A 16,237-nucleotide genomic window follows, 5' to 3' on the forward strand; every position below is an offset into this window, starting at 1 on the left:
CATTGAGCTGCGAGAGTGTTGAAACATACTGAAGATATAAGACTCTCCCATGCAGTAATTGTCATCCTTAATCTTTATTGTTTTGTTATGCCAAAATAATGTTGATAAATTTCCAGGCCTAGTTAGTCCTTGTAGAACTTGACTACACTTTAAAATACAGTTATAAATATAATGCATTACAAAACATGATTATGTTTTTATATTTCATGTTTAAAGTAACACATTAAGTTAAACATGTCATATTTAAATTTCAAGTTACATTAAAGCCTGTCCATTCCCACAAATGTTTACGATCATGGCAGGAGTATTTAATAACCTTTAAGTGTTTTGTCAAAGAAACAACTCAAATTATTAATGTTGGGATTTTAGGTTATGTTAGGCTACTTGCGAAGACTTCCCAAGAAATGTAAATGCATTTCCACAACCCTGAGCCAGATGGGTAGACAATGTGTGGTCCCCCTAAATGTTTACTGTGGAAGTTCTTTAAATAAGCGCTCAGTGACAGCCACACTTTTATCTGTTTGGCTAAATAAAACATAAAGTTTTTAGGAGCACTCAAGAGCCTTTGTATGTTTGAGTTATATACTTGTTAAACTTTATGGGATATATTTCTAAAGTGTGTGAGTAAGCAATGGAGAGAGTGACAGCAGGGAGAAGACGAGGTTGATGGACTGTGGCCTTATTAAAGTCAGCAATGGGAGAATAAATGATCTGATCTTTCATATGATGTCTTTTTTGACCTGTTCTAGAGAGAGATGCCAAGGCCTTGGCTCCCTGATGCTGGCAGATCATATTGATGCCAAGATCGTTTTTCATGTTCTAAAAGGCCTGACGAATGGATCTTTCATGGACTTGTCCATATTGGCTACTTTCGGGGGTTGTGAATACCATCCTGCAGTGCCAGACCACCCATCAACTTTCCCTGGGACCTCATGTCCTGAGACACTGGGTGCTTCCTGCTCACCTCACCCTTCCTGTGGTCCATCTGGGATCATTTGGTTTGACCTCCAACGACTGATTCACTGACCTTTTTACAGTTTTCACTCGCCATACGTCCTTGGTGCTCCTCAAAGATCCAGGAGTGTTGCAGCAGTCACAGCTATGTAAGAACCGGTGCAGTTCACCATCGCTGAAACCAAACTGCTTTTTAAATATAGTGGGTCTATGTGTCATAGCATATGTTCTTCATGTGGTTTTAGAAGATTGCTAGTGCATAGCTTTTTGAGGACCTTATGCAAAAGTAAGTTGTGTGGCATTCAGAATTGAATTGAGAATGATAAATTTCAATTATGAATTTGAAGCATCAAATAAGATGCAGAATGCAGTTGAATGAAACTCCAAGAAATTCATATGGATTTTAATTTGCTTCTATTGTCCTCATTTGTAAGTCATTTTGGATAAAAGTGTCTGCTAAATTACTAAATGTAAATTGTTTAGAGCAAATACACATTTATGCAAAAAAATCAACCTACACTCTTAAAAATAAAGGTGCTTCACGATGACATAGAAGAACCTTTTTTGTCTAAATGGTTCCATAAAGAACCTTTAAGATCTGAAGAACCTTTCTGTTTCACAAAAGGTTATTTGTGGCGAAAGAAGGTTCTTCAGATTATAAAAAGGTAAGAAAGAGATGGTTCTTTAAAGAACCTTTGACTGAATGGTTCTTTGTGGAACTAAAAATGGTTCTTCTATAGGGGCTTTCGCACCGGAGGAACCTTTTGTAGTTCCTAGAACTATTGGCGGAAGTGCCCGTTTTTGGTGTGTTCGCACTGCAGGAACTAGGAACGGTTTTAGATAGGAACTCTGTTTGGAGGACCTAAATTAGCTCATACTTCAGAGTAGGGTCTAAAACAGTTCGATAGGAACTACCAGTGACGTAAGTGTTCGCTGATTGGCCAAACGCAAATTTTTCAAATTCCAAAATCATAAATTGAAAAAAAGCCAGTTCACAAACCAAACATTCATTTTAGTTTTTAGTTTTTTAATAAATTATTAATAATTAATTATAGAATTATAATTCATTATTATATAATTATTCATTTACTTAAGTTCCATAGTTACAGAAGTCTAAGTTCACTTTTTAACTTCACCAACCCACCTCAACAGTTTATTCAAAAAAGTAGATATGACCAAAAATAAGGTCCTTGTGTGACCACCATTGAATCTAGGGTAATATTCTATATAGAAGTAATGGACTTGATGCTTCCTTAAGTATAAAATGCTTGCCCAGACAAAATGGCATTCCTAAGTAAGACTGACTGAACTACTGTGAGACTTTACATCTACAACCCCGCTTTGAATAACTCTGAGGGCCCTGGGGTGAGTTTCCAACCACTGCTAAACATGAGGAAAGACCCATTACCACTTGTAATGTAGTATGTTTGTGATCAAGGGTGTAAGAACGGTTTGAAATGTGGGGGTATATTTATAGAGATTTGCTGCCGCCCAGTTTGTGATCCACTTTGTTAGGTGTTAGACTGAAATTTGACCTCTAGAGCAATGAAAAATAAACTAAAGGCTTTTAAACATGGTTTAGTTTGCACTTAAACCAGTATATGAGACTTACATTAGCCTACATTATATAAATCAGCAATAGTCAACAATCTATGTACATGATTTCTTAAACTTCCAACACAAGCTTTTAAATGCTTAATAACATCACAACAAAGGTCTAGGCATTTATGAACCTCTGCCCAAAGCTATTTCAAGCTTGTGTAGGCTGATTATGTCTATTTATTCAAATAAAGTTAGCAGCAGTGCCCCGTTTGGCTTCCACCATGCACAATGTGGTCATTACAGATGTAGACACTCTTAAAATGGAAGCGATATTTAACCAGTATTCATTCTGGTACCCACCATGGTAGACCACAGTGAAAATAACCGGCTTACAATCCCAGTGACAGTCCTGCCACTGTCTAGAAATTTTTACCTCAGAGAGTCTTCTCAAACGTACAATTTGAGTAGCCTATTTTCGATTGTTTCTCATGTTTAAGTTCACTCCCCAGGTTGAGGGAATGTGTTCTGTGGGAGTTCTTTGTTGAACACAGAGCACAGGTTGTATGTTGAGTGACTGAGCTCTTGGTGCGCTCTGGCCCTGAGCTGAGACAGAAAGAGCCCTTTATACTCCCTCAGGCTCTGTGTGTTTAGACCCTGGTGGACAGAAGCTAGTGGCTGGTTAGTGTGTGCCTGTGAAAAGTTCTTCACTTACAATTCCACTTAAGGTCAAATACTCATGCTGAAGGGAAACTTAAACTAGTCATATCTAAATGGCCATATCTAAAATCAGTACAGTGAAGCAATCATCGTCCAGTTGACAAAAGCGGCTTGGTAATTTCCCACTCTTTTAGAAGAGGGGTTCAAAAGTAATTTTATTTCTCCTTTAAATCTGTATAAAAATATAGGATTTTGAAGAATTTAAAATAAAGTTATAGTCAAATGGACAAAATGTAATTGCCTGAACTCACCATGTAATTTGTAATTATTGTGAAATTGTCATATATATATATATATATATATATATATACTTATTTGTTATTTATATATATTTAAGAAATCTGATTCTAAGTTAAAATTGTTTTAATATGTATATAGGTAAATAATAAAAATCTTGGCAAGTAACACATTGAATTAAACATTATATTATGAATTGTAAAACTCACTCCAATATTTATTTATTTTTTTATTATTTTTTTTGCAACTTTGGATTTACTATACATTTTTATGTATTACTTATAATTTCATTTTAGTACTTAAACTAAACAAAAACTTGAAACTTGCCAACTAACTGAAATAAAATGCTGTTTTATATTTTATTGCATTTATAACAATAATTGTATAATGTTTATAATATTTATTTTACATAATAATGAAAATGTTTTTGTATATGGTGTTTGTTTCAGTTTTAATTAACAATACAAGTTGGTTCAGAGGTCACCCATGAACAGCCCTGAAACTGAACTATTTTGCTATTGTGAAGAGATGTAAGGACTGAGCCTAGTCGTGTATCAAATTCATGCAAACACACTAAAAAAAGTGTTCTTTTAAGGATCTTGTTCAAAGCATGCATAACGTCCCAGGTTACGTATGTAACCATGGTTCCCCGAGGGAACGAGACGCTGCGTCGGAAAACTCAGCTCACTTGACAGGAATCTGTATTGTAAATGAAAACTTGTTCTGCACACAACTTAACACATGTTCTTGGCAATGAGGATCACTTTTTATGTTTTTATTTATTAATTTATGGAATTATGATAGCGATTATCAACCAGAGTGCTGCATGATAAATATGTATATGAATGCTAATTTGTTATATCAGAGGCATGTAACTGTGAGAATGTGTTTTGACCTTTGATCTCTGACAGCATCCATCAGCAGAGAGAAAGGTGAGTAACAATTACTATAAATAATTTAAGAATCCACTGCATCATAATCAGTAAGAGTCAAAATATTAATCACTTGCATGCAGCACTAGTCATTCACACTACAGATTTTTATAAAGTATAAATATTGTCATCTTTTAGGAGTTGGTAAATCATTTGGTCACCAAATCGAACCTTGTAATCATGATCACAGGCACTGCTGCATGCAAATAATCTTGTCTTAATATCTGAAGATCTACTGCATGTTTCTGCAGACAGTTCACTGAGTGCCGTTCCAACTTGCCCTTAGGTGATGACATCATGCTTTTTTATGATGATGATGATGATGAATTATCTCACTGATTTTGTGTGAATCATCTTATTGATTTAGCATTTTAGTGCATGCAAATGTCACAGTCATTTTTTTTTTCATTTCACTTTTATTCATTATTCATTTAATCATTCAATCATTCATTACTGTATTCATAAAGAAGAGATGTGACTGGCGTGCTAACAAAAATGGAGCTAACAAGATGATTTCTGGCATGAATCATGAGCTGGTTACTCGCCAATTGTTCTCAGAGCTGATTGTTCATTTTATTCATACAGTGTTCTAGGAGCAAAGCAGATAAACGAATCAGTTTATATGATCCATTACATAATGTTGAACAATTCCATTTCAAGCTAACATGGCATTCAGTATTAACATGGCAAATTTGAATCTGGAAATAGACAGACACTATTTGAAATGATCATGGGATCTTTATTGACCACATCTAACAGAGAAATTTCCTAGAGATGCCAAAATCAAAACATTTTCCAAAAACCGAAAGGATGGTGCATATTACAAGTATACAATAATTTTATTCATAGTTGTGTTTGTTTAATTCAGATTTTTAGTCATTGTGATTAATTAACCAGAGAGTGGGGGGATCAAACTGAAAAACCTGAAGGCCTGTCGGTCTTCTGTCAGTCAATCTTAGCCCCTCCCACTCAACCTCCACATGCACTCTTGAAGAATAAACATCTGCAAAACATAAGAAGGTGTTTTTGTGTTGTATTACTTTCTTGTCTTTTACGTTTTCTCCTGCTTACTGACATTCAGTTTTTTTTAATTCTAAGTAGGTTCTACGCAAAGTTAACGCAAATTAAAAAACTTACTGATGGAATCATCCGGAAACATCATTACACAGCTTTCTGGAATACTTGATTCTGATTGGTCAGTCGCTGCAATAAACGGTCAAATATTTCTGAATGATGACCGTTGTCCTGGGAAACGCGGTATAACTGATCGCTCATCCAGAAAACCATGTTCGTGTCCAGTCTCTTAAAAAGCCAATAACTAAAAAATTTGCAGTTTTTCGGTCATTTTTGCAAAATAAACCCCTTAATGATGTACAACTGACCAAATCGCCAATTTGGAGATTATACTGTATTCATATATATATATATATATAGGCTATAGGCAATCTACCTCATGAACAGTTAAATATTCTCCCATTGTGCAATACAAATATGTGCAATAACCTAATACTATTTATCTCTTTACATCCTAGTACATCCCTACAACTTTATTTTTTATTCTATTCATATTCTACAGTATTTTATCTATAGCACACCTGTACATATTTATCCTTTGTGTGTGTGTGTGCTTTATTTATATTTATACATGTGTATTTTATTCACATCTTATTTTATTATCTGTGTGTTGTTGTTGTCTCTGTGTACTGGAAGCTTGTGACACAACACACACTCACATATATATATATATATATATAACATTAAGGTTTTTAAAGTTTTCCACTGTTTTGTTGTGGATGCAAAAATGCATAATATGCCCTAATCCGAAACCTAACAAACATTTAGAATTGCTTGCATGTTCGCTCTCTCTCTCTCTCTCTCTCTCTCTCTCTTATTCCCAGGCTACTCCATGGAAATTTCTACCGGCTTTCATGGGGGGACGCGCAAGAGGGCGACCAGGGGAGGCTTTGGAAAACTGATGGGTGGATCCCCAGCCAACTTTCAAGCCCCGTGATTTGCTAATCGGGGTATTTTTCACTTGTCATTTTCCTGTAATCCAGGGTCTGGGTCCAGCCCTCTTGACGGTGAGGCGATCGAGCGCTCCGCGTCTCATTTTGATTAAAGCCCGAATCCCTTCAGTCTGAAGGCTGGGCGCAAGGAAAGGAGGATCGAAGGGGGCCCGGCGAGACAAAATACCCTTTACCTATGGCTGTTTAGAGCAGATCGGGCACATTTGGGATTGTAGAAGGGACATCATTTTCAAATAAGCAGAGGTCGCCCCGGGTTTTGTGCACATTTGTGGGTGTCCGACCATGGAGAGGCCAAGGTGGTCCCCAATGTGGAAAACGAAAAGGTGGCTTTTGGATTCTACTGTTTTCAAATTCATCACAGTTTCCCTCGTCCTGGTTCTGCAGGCTCCAAATGTCAGAGCAGGTAAGGAAAGATAGACTTCCGAACTTTTTATGAAGTTGTAGGGACTGTCAGATAGGCGATGCGCATTTGCGCCTGCGAATTTTTACGCGTTTGATTTAGACAGGTGATCGCAGATCTGCATCCCGTATATGTGTATGTGCTGCCAGATACAATATTACCAGTGCCCAAGAAGTCAAAAAACATTGTAATATTAAAATTAAGAAGAGTCTGCGGAGTTCGTTCAAATAAACCCACTAGTTCCCCAAAAGAGCATTCAGTACATTTAATAATGCAATTTTTTTATGCACATATAACAGATAAAGGTAAATCAGGCTTTACATATCTACAGTATGTGCATAACAAAACTAGACTTTGGATCATGATCATAGTGTTAAACAAAAATGGTCTGATCCTATACTTTGAAGCAGTTAGTAGTGAAAGTATCTACCTATTTACCAAAAAGCAGTCTTTGCGCATGACTTGGTTTGTTCACCATCTGTCCATTTCATTTGCATATTCCTAATCTTTTATTTAAAAAAGACATGCAATTTTATTTTGTTTCTGCATATTTTCTACTCTAATAAACTCTATGGGAGGGTGGAGAGGTGGAATGTGTTAAGAGAGTGTCATGGAGAGACACTTTAGGATTTACTTCGGGGAAAAAAAGCTCTTTGTTTGAACCTGTGGTCCGTTAGGTGTGTGTGGACACGGTTAGCAGGGTGGAATTCCTCAGGGTTTTACATCCATGCCTTACATTTAGGAAAAGAAAATCGAAAAATATCTGCTTAAATAGTGTGATTCTAGGGATGCAATTGTGAGCCAAAGTATGTGTATTCAAAGAGAGATAAATTAATAAGGAGATTGTCAGTAATTGATGTATGCTCATGAAAGAAAATTTAAAAAGTATCTACTTGAATGGTGTGATTCTAGGGATGAGATTGTGAGCCTAATTGTGTGTATTCAAAGAGAGCTAAATTTTGATTGTCAGTAATTGATATACTAATGTATGCTCACAAGACTTAAGTGTTCTGGCCACATTTGCGTGATTTTTCTGTTTTAAATGATAAAATCATTAATTATGACAGGAATTTGATTTATAGTAAATGAGACCTGGGAGGTCCAATTTACAATGGGCGTGACTGATCGACTGATCATAAGTGTAACAAGTCATTTGATTATGAATACATATATATATATATATATATATATATATATATATTATTTACATATCCTATAGACTTTTTAGCATTTTTGAGTCAAAGTGCTTTAGCACCTCAATTTCCACTGGGTAATGAATTAACATAGATTACAGTGGATTTCAGTCAAAATCACCCTTTCGCCATTCAACCCTACACTCTTAAAAATAAAGGTGCTTCACGATGCCATAGAAGAACCTTTTCGTCTAAATGGTTCCATAAAGAACCTTTAACATCTAAAGAACCTTTCTGTTTCACAAAAGGTTCTTTGTGGCGAAAGAAGGTTCTTCAGATGATAAAAAGGTAAGAAAGAGATGGTTCTTTAAAGATCCTTTGACTGAATGGTTCTTTGTGGAACCAAAAATGGTTCTTCTATGGCATCGCTTGAAGAACCTTTTGAAGCACCTTTATTTTTAAGAGTGTAGTTCCACCGAAGCCCAAGCAGGGGCTTTTGCAAAACTGTGACTCCTATGTCTCCCAGTCTTCACGAGTTTCCCAGTGGGAATGTTTCTTTACTAAGTGCCTTCCCGTTATTTGATGACTGTCCTCTCTGCTCATCCCTATTATTTTGGAGGCTTCAAAGGGCCCGGAGCCATCCAGGGGCCCCAGCCTGGCCTTATGATAGGTCTCGCTCACCCTTACAGGAACAAAGGTCCTTACAAAATTAAATTAGGCATTTATGTTGTTCGGAAATGACAGATGTAAATAAGATAATAGATTGCCATTGTTCTCATTTGCCACATTTCCTAAGGCTGCTTGAATATGACCAAAATGTGTGAGCGGTCCAAGCTTAATAATCCTCTTTTGTCTATCAAAGCTGATAATGAATCTTAAAATGTATTAATCTCATTTGACTTCTGAAGCTGCGCATTACATCCCTTGCGGTTTGTGGCTTGTGAAGGCATTTCTGTCGGGTGCCCTCTTGAGCTGGCAGTGTACCGACATGTTTTCTCAGCCACTCAGGCTGAGGAACCTCAGATGTGCATTCCTTCAGACAATGCACACATTTCAGAAATCTTTGCTTACTTTTATATTAGATTTTGCCGACCAGGTCTCAAGAACATTTGGGCTACATTCACGAGTAATTTTTTGTGACAAAACTTGTTGGCTAGAAATGTGGTTCAGTCTGTTTTTTCAAACATTTTGATGTTACATAATTGCATGCAGTTCATCCAATAAAAAGTTCCAGAACAATCCATCATCACTGGCTTAATCTCATGTTGTTCAAAACCTGTGACTTTTTTGGTTTCGTGGAACACAAAAGGAGATATTTATATTATGGGGGAAAGTTCAAGCTGTTCTTTTCCATACAATAAAAGTGGTGTTCCATGTGCATTAACTTAGTCTCAATGTTAAGACTGTGTCTTAAGAACTAGACGCTATCAGGTCCTCATCCACTTTCATTCTGCTTCCTTAAGCGCTCCACGCAAGAAAGAAAGGGTTTGGAACAACATGAGTGAGACTAAATGCAACAAATTGTTTATTTTTGGCTGAACTGTCCCTTTAATACTGGAATATGAGGTGAACTGAACAGTATTCTTGGGAAGCAGATGGTTGAAAGGCTTTATTGTTCTTGATGTTTCTCTACAGTTGTGAAAGGGGGGGAAAGACATGGGGAAATTTTTTTTTGCAAAAAAATTCCGTCAGTGAGGTTGCCTCTCAGAGAGCCTGTGGCATAATGCAGTCTTGTTCAAGCGGCACCCATGTGTCAAAGAGGGGAGAGTGAGAGGAGAAGGGGGAGAGAGAGAGATAGAGATTCTGACTGAATTCATCATTAGAGTCTCAAGGAGCAGCAGGTAAAAGGGTCCCCAGTTTTTTCCATTTAATATCACCCTAAAAAACGAAATTCGAAAAATATTCTAAATGTATTTCTCTGGACCCTATGAAAACGTATCCATCGGAACATCTGTTATTTTAACTCTACATTTGTGTCGTCCTGTTACCATAACAGTGACTTTCTTAATGAAATGATTTATGCAAATTATAGAACTTCCTGTAGAAAAAGCCCCTCCCACTTTTGGGTGTTCCGTAGAATCAAATCATGGCAGGTTTATGATCTTGATGTGCTACTCTCTCTCTCTCTCTCTCAGTTAGTACCTCCTTCCACATTCACACTCGATGTCTAATCAACCTTCTCTCCCACACACACAAACACACAGACCAGTCTGTCTAATGCAAAGAATGACAGTGAAAAAGATCAGCGTGTGTGTTTGCACAGAAGTCTGGTTAAAATCACACCAGGTCATCAGCTGCGCTCTCCTAATGACGGCACATTCTCAGTTGGTTTCTGAAGGATTTAGGAGTATTGCCATTTTTCTTTGGCACTTGCATGGCAAAAGGTCAGACTTGGGCTGTAGCACCACATCTGGAATATATGAGGCCTGAGGTTATGGAGAACGTCTCCAGAAGATCCCTCACAACAACTCTCCTTCTCAGCTCTGTCATTGTATTGGATGAGTTTGAGGTTTTCCTTTTGTCTAGCTTGTATGTTCAGCATAAAGCTCGGATTGAGTCTCTCAGATATAGTGGGGAATCTTTTCACTCAGCACAAAGAACCGGCAGAAGAATGGTTTGTCGGCTTTGCTTTTTAGAGCTTTAAATGGGGTGGTAAATGTTTTCTCCGCAGCGCCTCAGCGTCTTTATTACAGCGTTTTAGACCTCCCTCGGATGAGTCCAGCCTTTTGACATAGCAGCCCTTTATTTTTGGCGGTTTGAGTGTTCAGTTTTATGTGGTAGATGCCAAAGATTCACTCAAGTCCCAGAAGACACATATGGCACTGTTGGTAGACTCTGGATAACACCCAATGGCCAAACATGTGCCATACATTCGCAATGAATCATGAAGAAACTCTTCTTAATGGTGCTTTCTAAGGTTTTGAGTTCTTGGGTGATCCGGGGTGAACAGTGTTTGTCTTTCATCTTGCTTCGTTAACCATAATGAAACCGTTTGTTCAAGTTTACTTAACCCAGCTGTTGCTGAAGTATCATCCAAAGAGCTGAAGGGGGAATCGGGTACTTTACAAGGGTCAAATCTCATAGGAATGAAGACCAATGATGTGAGTTTGGTCGCATAGCCAAGTAAAACCGATTGAATTTCAAATATTAGCTTCTTTTTTGTGGTTGTGGGTCATAAAACAATGTTAAATGTGATACACTCTCTCTGGTCATAGGTTGGTTAATTTGACTGTGCATTTTTCATTAAACTTACCGTCCACAACCTATTATAGGAATAACCAATTAGAGAAACTTCATTTAGGTAATCGTTAACTGAAATATAACCAGCAAAATCTTAATTATTTATTTAAAAGTATTATTATAAAAAGAAACTTGTCATTCTGTTCAAGTCAAAATCATGAAAACACATTTCTCAATTTCTCTAGTTCAGTATTTTTTTAAAGCATTTAGAAGTATTATAAAAAGAGACTAAAATTATGAAAACACACTAGTTCAGTAATTTAAAAAGTTATTTAAACGTATTATTATAAAAAAGGTTATCTGCTAAACATTGAATGCATTTCTCCTTATTTATTTGTTAACATTTTTGTGTATATTTTCTACCCCATACAGCAGAACCTGTGGATGTCCTAAAAGTATTAGAATTTCCCACTGTCCCAGAAGGACTACAGAAAACTTCAGGATTTTGCACAAACCGAAGAGCATCACAGCCGGACACGGCCTACAAAATAGGCAAGAATGCCCAGATCAGTGCACCAACCAAGCAGCTTTTCCCAGGTAAGCTGAACCCCATGAACATGTCTCCATATCCTGCCTACGTTTAAATGTGCCCTTTGTTGTGGTTGCCAAGGCTTTTGACAGCAGATGCCATCCCTGATTGTGCAGGGCCATGTTTCACTAAGACGCTTGTATTGTTAAGCGGCAGGAGAACTTGGCTGAAATCTCTTGACCACAGCATGGCTTGTCTGCTTAGTTGCATAAGAAATGAACAGAAATTTTTAAAGCCATAGTTCACTCAAAAATGGAAATTCTGTCATCATTTGCACAGCCTCGTGTCATTCCAAATTACGTTCTTACTTTCGTGCAACACAAAAGAAGATGTTTTGCAGAATGTCCAAGCTGCTCTTTTATGTACAAATAAAAATTAATCAATGAACCCCAATAAAAATACCCCATGCAAATTGTGTACCATATTCTAAGTCCTCTGAGTTTTTATGATAGGTTTGAGATGCATTTTGTAATCGGAATGAGGTTTTAAAGTTGCAGATGTTTCTTTATATGGTGGAAAACAGATGCATGTTTATTACTTGTTAATATCTGTTCAGCCTATATAATGCCATAAATCTGGTGTTTATTATCAAGTTTCTTGCATCACCCCTTTTTAGCTGGATATTAAACGTCTGATAAATTACGTCTGATAAATTGTATAAAATGTCAAATCTTATTTCAACGTTTTTCTCATTTTGTGCCATTAATGGCCTTTTAAAAAAATTAAACAATGCATATGCACTAACAAAGTAACTAATTAAAGAACTGCATGAATTAAACTGCTTTATTATAGCCAGAAAATGCTTTACAGATGACAAACGATACAGAATTCGTTTAAATGTAATTTTAAAAATAAAAAAGTACATAAATAAATCACTTGTCAAGCTGACAAATAAATAGAAAGATTTAACTGTTTAATTCATGTTTAAAAATTTAGTTAAATGAGTATTTATTTATTTTTGTAATAATCAGTTCATTCCTTTATTTTGTTTTTAAGTGGCACTCCTAGTCCTCCATTATGTTTCTAGCTTCAACATTGCAATTAGCTGTTTGGATGGACTTCAAAAACCCAATGAACCCTTCAGTGAGCTTGTTTTCTGTCTGTGCTGTTTTCTAGATGGTGTGTTCCCTGAAGACTTTTCCATCCTAACCACCATCAAGCCCAAAGCTGGAATCCAGTCCTTCCTTTTGTCCATCTACAACGAGAAAGGCGTCCAGCAACTAGGCGTGGAGGTGGGCCGCTCACCTGTCTTCCTGTATGAGGATCAGACAGGCAAGCCTGCCCCCGAGGATTACCCGCTGTTCCGCTCCCTCAACCTGGCCGACGGAAAGTAAGTCACAAAGCACGAAGCTGAATGTACAGCAGCCTTTTTTAGGCTGTTTAGATCCATCCTCAGAGACAGAGACTGAGACTGACTCCAGAAAGGGTCAGACAGGGGTCAGTCATCAGCAGGAAGTCATTTGTTGCCAGGCTGGAGTTTTACACTGTAGTCCTGAGCGATCATATGTGGAGGAAGATATTTCTGTTTTAGAGTCATTTCGGTTGACGAGAGTTAACAAGTAGACAAATCAGAATTTCAGGTGTCTGTTGAAGCATTAGTTATGTGTGGTTTCTTCTGTGAGGCGAGCCAGAGGAGATCTCATTGTGACTCTGGATTGATGGAGTGAAGCAGACAGGACTGTAGGTGATCTGACCTCGGCAGTGATCTTTCGGGGTACTGTTATTTTAGAAATATGGGGCAGATGCATGACCTCAGAAATTAATCTCTTGGATAACATCATCAGGAAGCTCTTACCAACATTAAGATATATTTATGGAAGACTGTTCCTGTCTCAAAGTTAAAAAAAAAAAAAGTGAGAAATTTAAAATAAGACAAAAGGTCACATTGTGCAATATAAAGCTACAAGTCATAAAGTCACAGTTATTAAATAAAAAGTCACATGAGATATAGAGTTACAGTTGTGAGAAATAAAGACACAATTATAAGATAAAAGTCACATTATGAGATACAGAGTCAGTTGTAATAAAGTCACAATTATAAGATAAATTCACATTATGAGGTATAAAGTCACAGTTTTGAGGAATAAAGTCACATTTACAAGATAAAAAGTCACATTGCGAAATATAAATTCACATTTATAGAAAAGGACATATTGTGAGATAAAGACACTGTTGTGAGAAATAAATTCGCAATTACAAGAGAAAAAGTCAATATAATCAAATGTTAAATATAAAATCACAGTTGCTAGAAATAAAGAAACATTTCTGAGATAAAAAAAATCACATTATGATATATAAAGTCAAATTTTCGAGAAATACAGTCACAATTATGACACAAAAATCACATTATAAGATACAGTGTAACAGTTGTGAAAAAGTCACATAGAGAGACATAAAGTCGAGTTTTTGATAAATAAATTAAAATTATGAGATAAAAAGTCACATTGTGAAATATAGTCACAGTTATGAGTCATACAGTCACAATTATGAGAAAGAAATGCACCTGAGATATATAGGTAAAGTCAAAATTGTGAGTAATAAAGTCACAATTACAAGATAAAAGTCACATTATGAGAAATAAAGTAACAATTACGAGATAAAAGGTCACATTGCAATATATAAAGTCACAGCTGCAAGAAATAGTCACAATTGTGAAAAAAAAAACACTATTACTTTTTTTAAGGTCTAAGATGGAAACATGCTTCCTTAGAAAATAGTGATTGTATTAAAATGTGCATTAAATATTTAAAATGCTCTTTATTGTCCTGACACCCATTTAAACTTAATTTGAAATCCTCAAACGCTAAAATTAATTGACAGCAATGGACGTGCTTTGTCTTATTAGGGTTTAAAAGGATTTATTGTAGGTATCAGTTCAGTGGGGTGTTTTGCTGTAAAAACAGCAATATTTCCATGAGGGATTATAGTGCTTATGTTGATTATAGTGCTGATGAGGATTTCAGGTTAAATGCACCTTAATTGGGCTAATTCTGTCATTCCAGTTCCCTCATGCAGGAAGAATTACGGTTAAAAGTGGCTTTTAAAAATCATTTGTACAGCTAAAAAGATTAGCTATCGCCATTTTAATATAACTTTCATATGCTTTTGTGGTTTACTTCCTCAGAGACATAAAATTACAGTTGGTCATGATGGAAATGTGATCTTGTATAAAGAATCTGAAAAACATGTGTTAAATGTCATTATAATCAGAAAGGGCTACAATGTGTTGTCAGCATAATTCATGAAAATGACACGTGGAAAGACAACGCAGTATGTCCTTTGGGAAAATGGGTCATTTTGGTGTGAAACTGTGTGACTTTAAATCATTGCATTTGGCAAGTCCAGGGATTAACTAAAGTTCTAGAATATTCCCAGGATGTTTTAATGCCTAAAGGTGTGATATTGTGGTTTTACACCATCACACATCTATCAATCATTCACGTAATCGCTCTTAACTATGTAAATTGTATTCTGTTAGCAGCTAAATTATCCAGAAATGTTGGTCTCCAGACACAGTAAAGCTTGTCTCGGTTCAAGTTTGCCAAGTACTTTAAAGACACGAGCCAGTATAAAGGTTTTTCTTTCTAATGAAGTGGATTATGGGAAATTGATCACCCTTGTGGGTGCCATTGATACGCCTTTGAAATCTCGCTGTGGCTTCTTACCGCAAACCTGTCCAACAGTTTCCCTCCGCAGCTCAGTGTTTTGACTCTTTCAGTTCAGTTTCTCAGCCGTACCTTCCTGACACACACTTTTTACAATGTTCACAGTGTCTGTCATGCTGAATAACTCACAGGGGGGATTTGGTCTAGAGTTTAATGAGTTTAATCCAGTGTTAAACAAGGCCAAAGTTTGAAGGCTGGAATGTGGTCCACTCAGGAATGTTATAAATGTTATATGAAGGAAAATTGTCTAAGGTTTTAAAGTAAGGCACGTCTCACGTGTGGAGACCTTTAACCATTTGGGAATGTGGTCCACTCAGGAATGTTATATCTCAAGAATGAAGGAAAATTGTCTAAGGTTTTAAAGTAAGGCACGTCTCACGTGTGGAGACCTTTAACCATTTGCTGGGATTGTAATTACCTACTCTTCCTGTTCATTGCAGGTGGCATCGTGTAGGCATCAGTGTTGAGAAGAAGACCGTGACCATCATTGTCGACTGCAAGAAGAAGCTCACAAAGCCCTTGGGCAGGAGTGACCATGCTGGAATTGACACCAATGGTATAACCGTTTTTGGAACCAGGATCCTGGATGAGGAAGTGTTTGAGGTAAAGCTGTATTCATTGCATTAATGCACTACACTGGTGTCGGCCTGATGGTGTGATCAAGTATAAATTGACGTGTATTTAATGCGTCTAACATTATTAGAACAACATCTGTTCATTTGAGAACAGGAGAGCAAACTAGAGCTACATTTATAATTAAGCTCCGGGGGTATTCACATGCTTTTTTCAGCCCATTTAATGACAAATAAAACTAGTATGGGGGAGAAATAAACAGCCCTGTAAATACAAAAAGAGGTCCTG

At 36.7% G+C, this 16,237-nt stretch overlaps 1 protein-coding gene across 1 annotated transcript in view; it reads left to right on the top strand.

Moving 5' to 3' along the window:
* Window positions 1-6,460: 6,460 nt before the first annotated feature.
* Window positions 6,461-16,237, top strand: part of col11a1a (collagen, type XI, alpha 1a) — a 78,609-nt gene continuing 68,832 nt past the window's right edge. Inside the window, exons 1-4 of the mRNA XM_016472165.1 lie at window positions 6,461-6,812; window positions 11,555-11,719; window positions 12,828-13,041; window positions 15,817-15,979. Coding sequence (XP_016327651.1) covers window positions 6,692-6,812; window positions 11,555-11,719; window positions 12,828-13,041; window positions 15,817-15,979 — 663 coding nt within the window. The 5' untranslated portion in view covers window positions 6,461-6,691. The remainder of the gene's footprint in view (window positions 6,813-11,554; window positions 11,720-12,827; window positions 13,042-15,816; window positions 15,980-16,237) is intronic.

Source organism: Sinocyclocheilus anshuiensis, unplaced genomic scaffold, assembly GCF_001515605.1.
Source record: "Sinocyclocheilus anshuiensis isolate Anshui unplaced genomic scaffold, SAMN03320099.WGS_v1.1 scaffold392, whole genome shotgun sequence".
NCBI lineage: Eukaryota > Metazoa > Chordata > Actinopteri > Cypriniformes > Cyprinidae > Sinocyclocheilus > Sinocyclocheilus anshuiensis.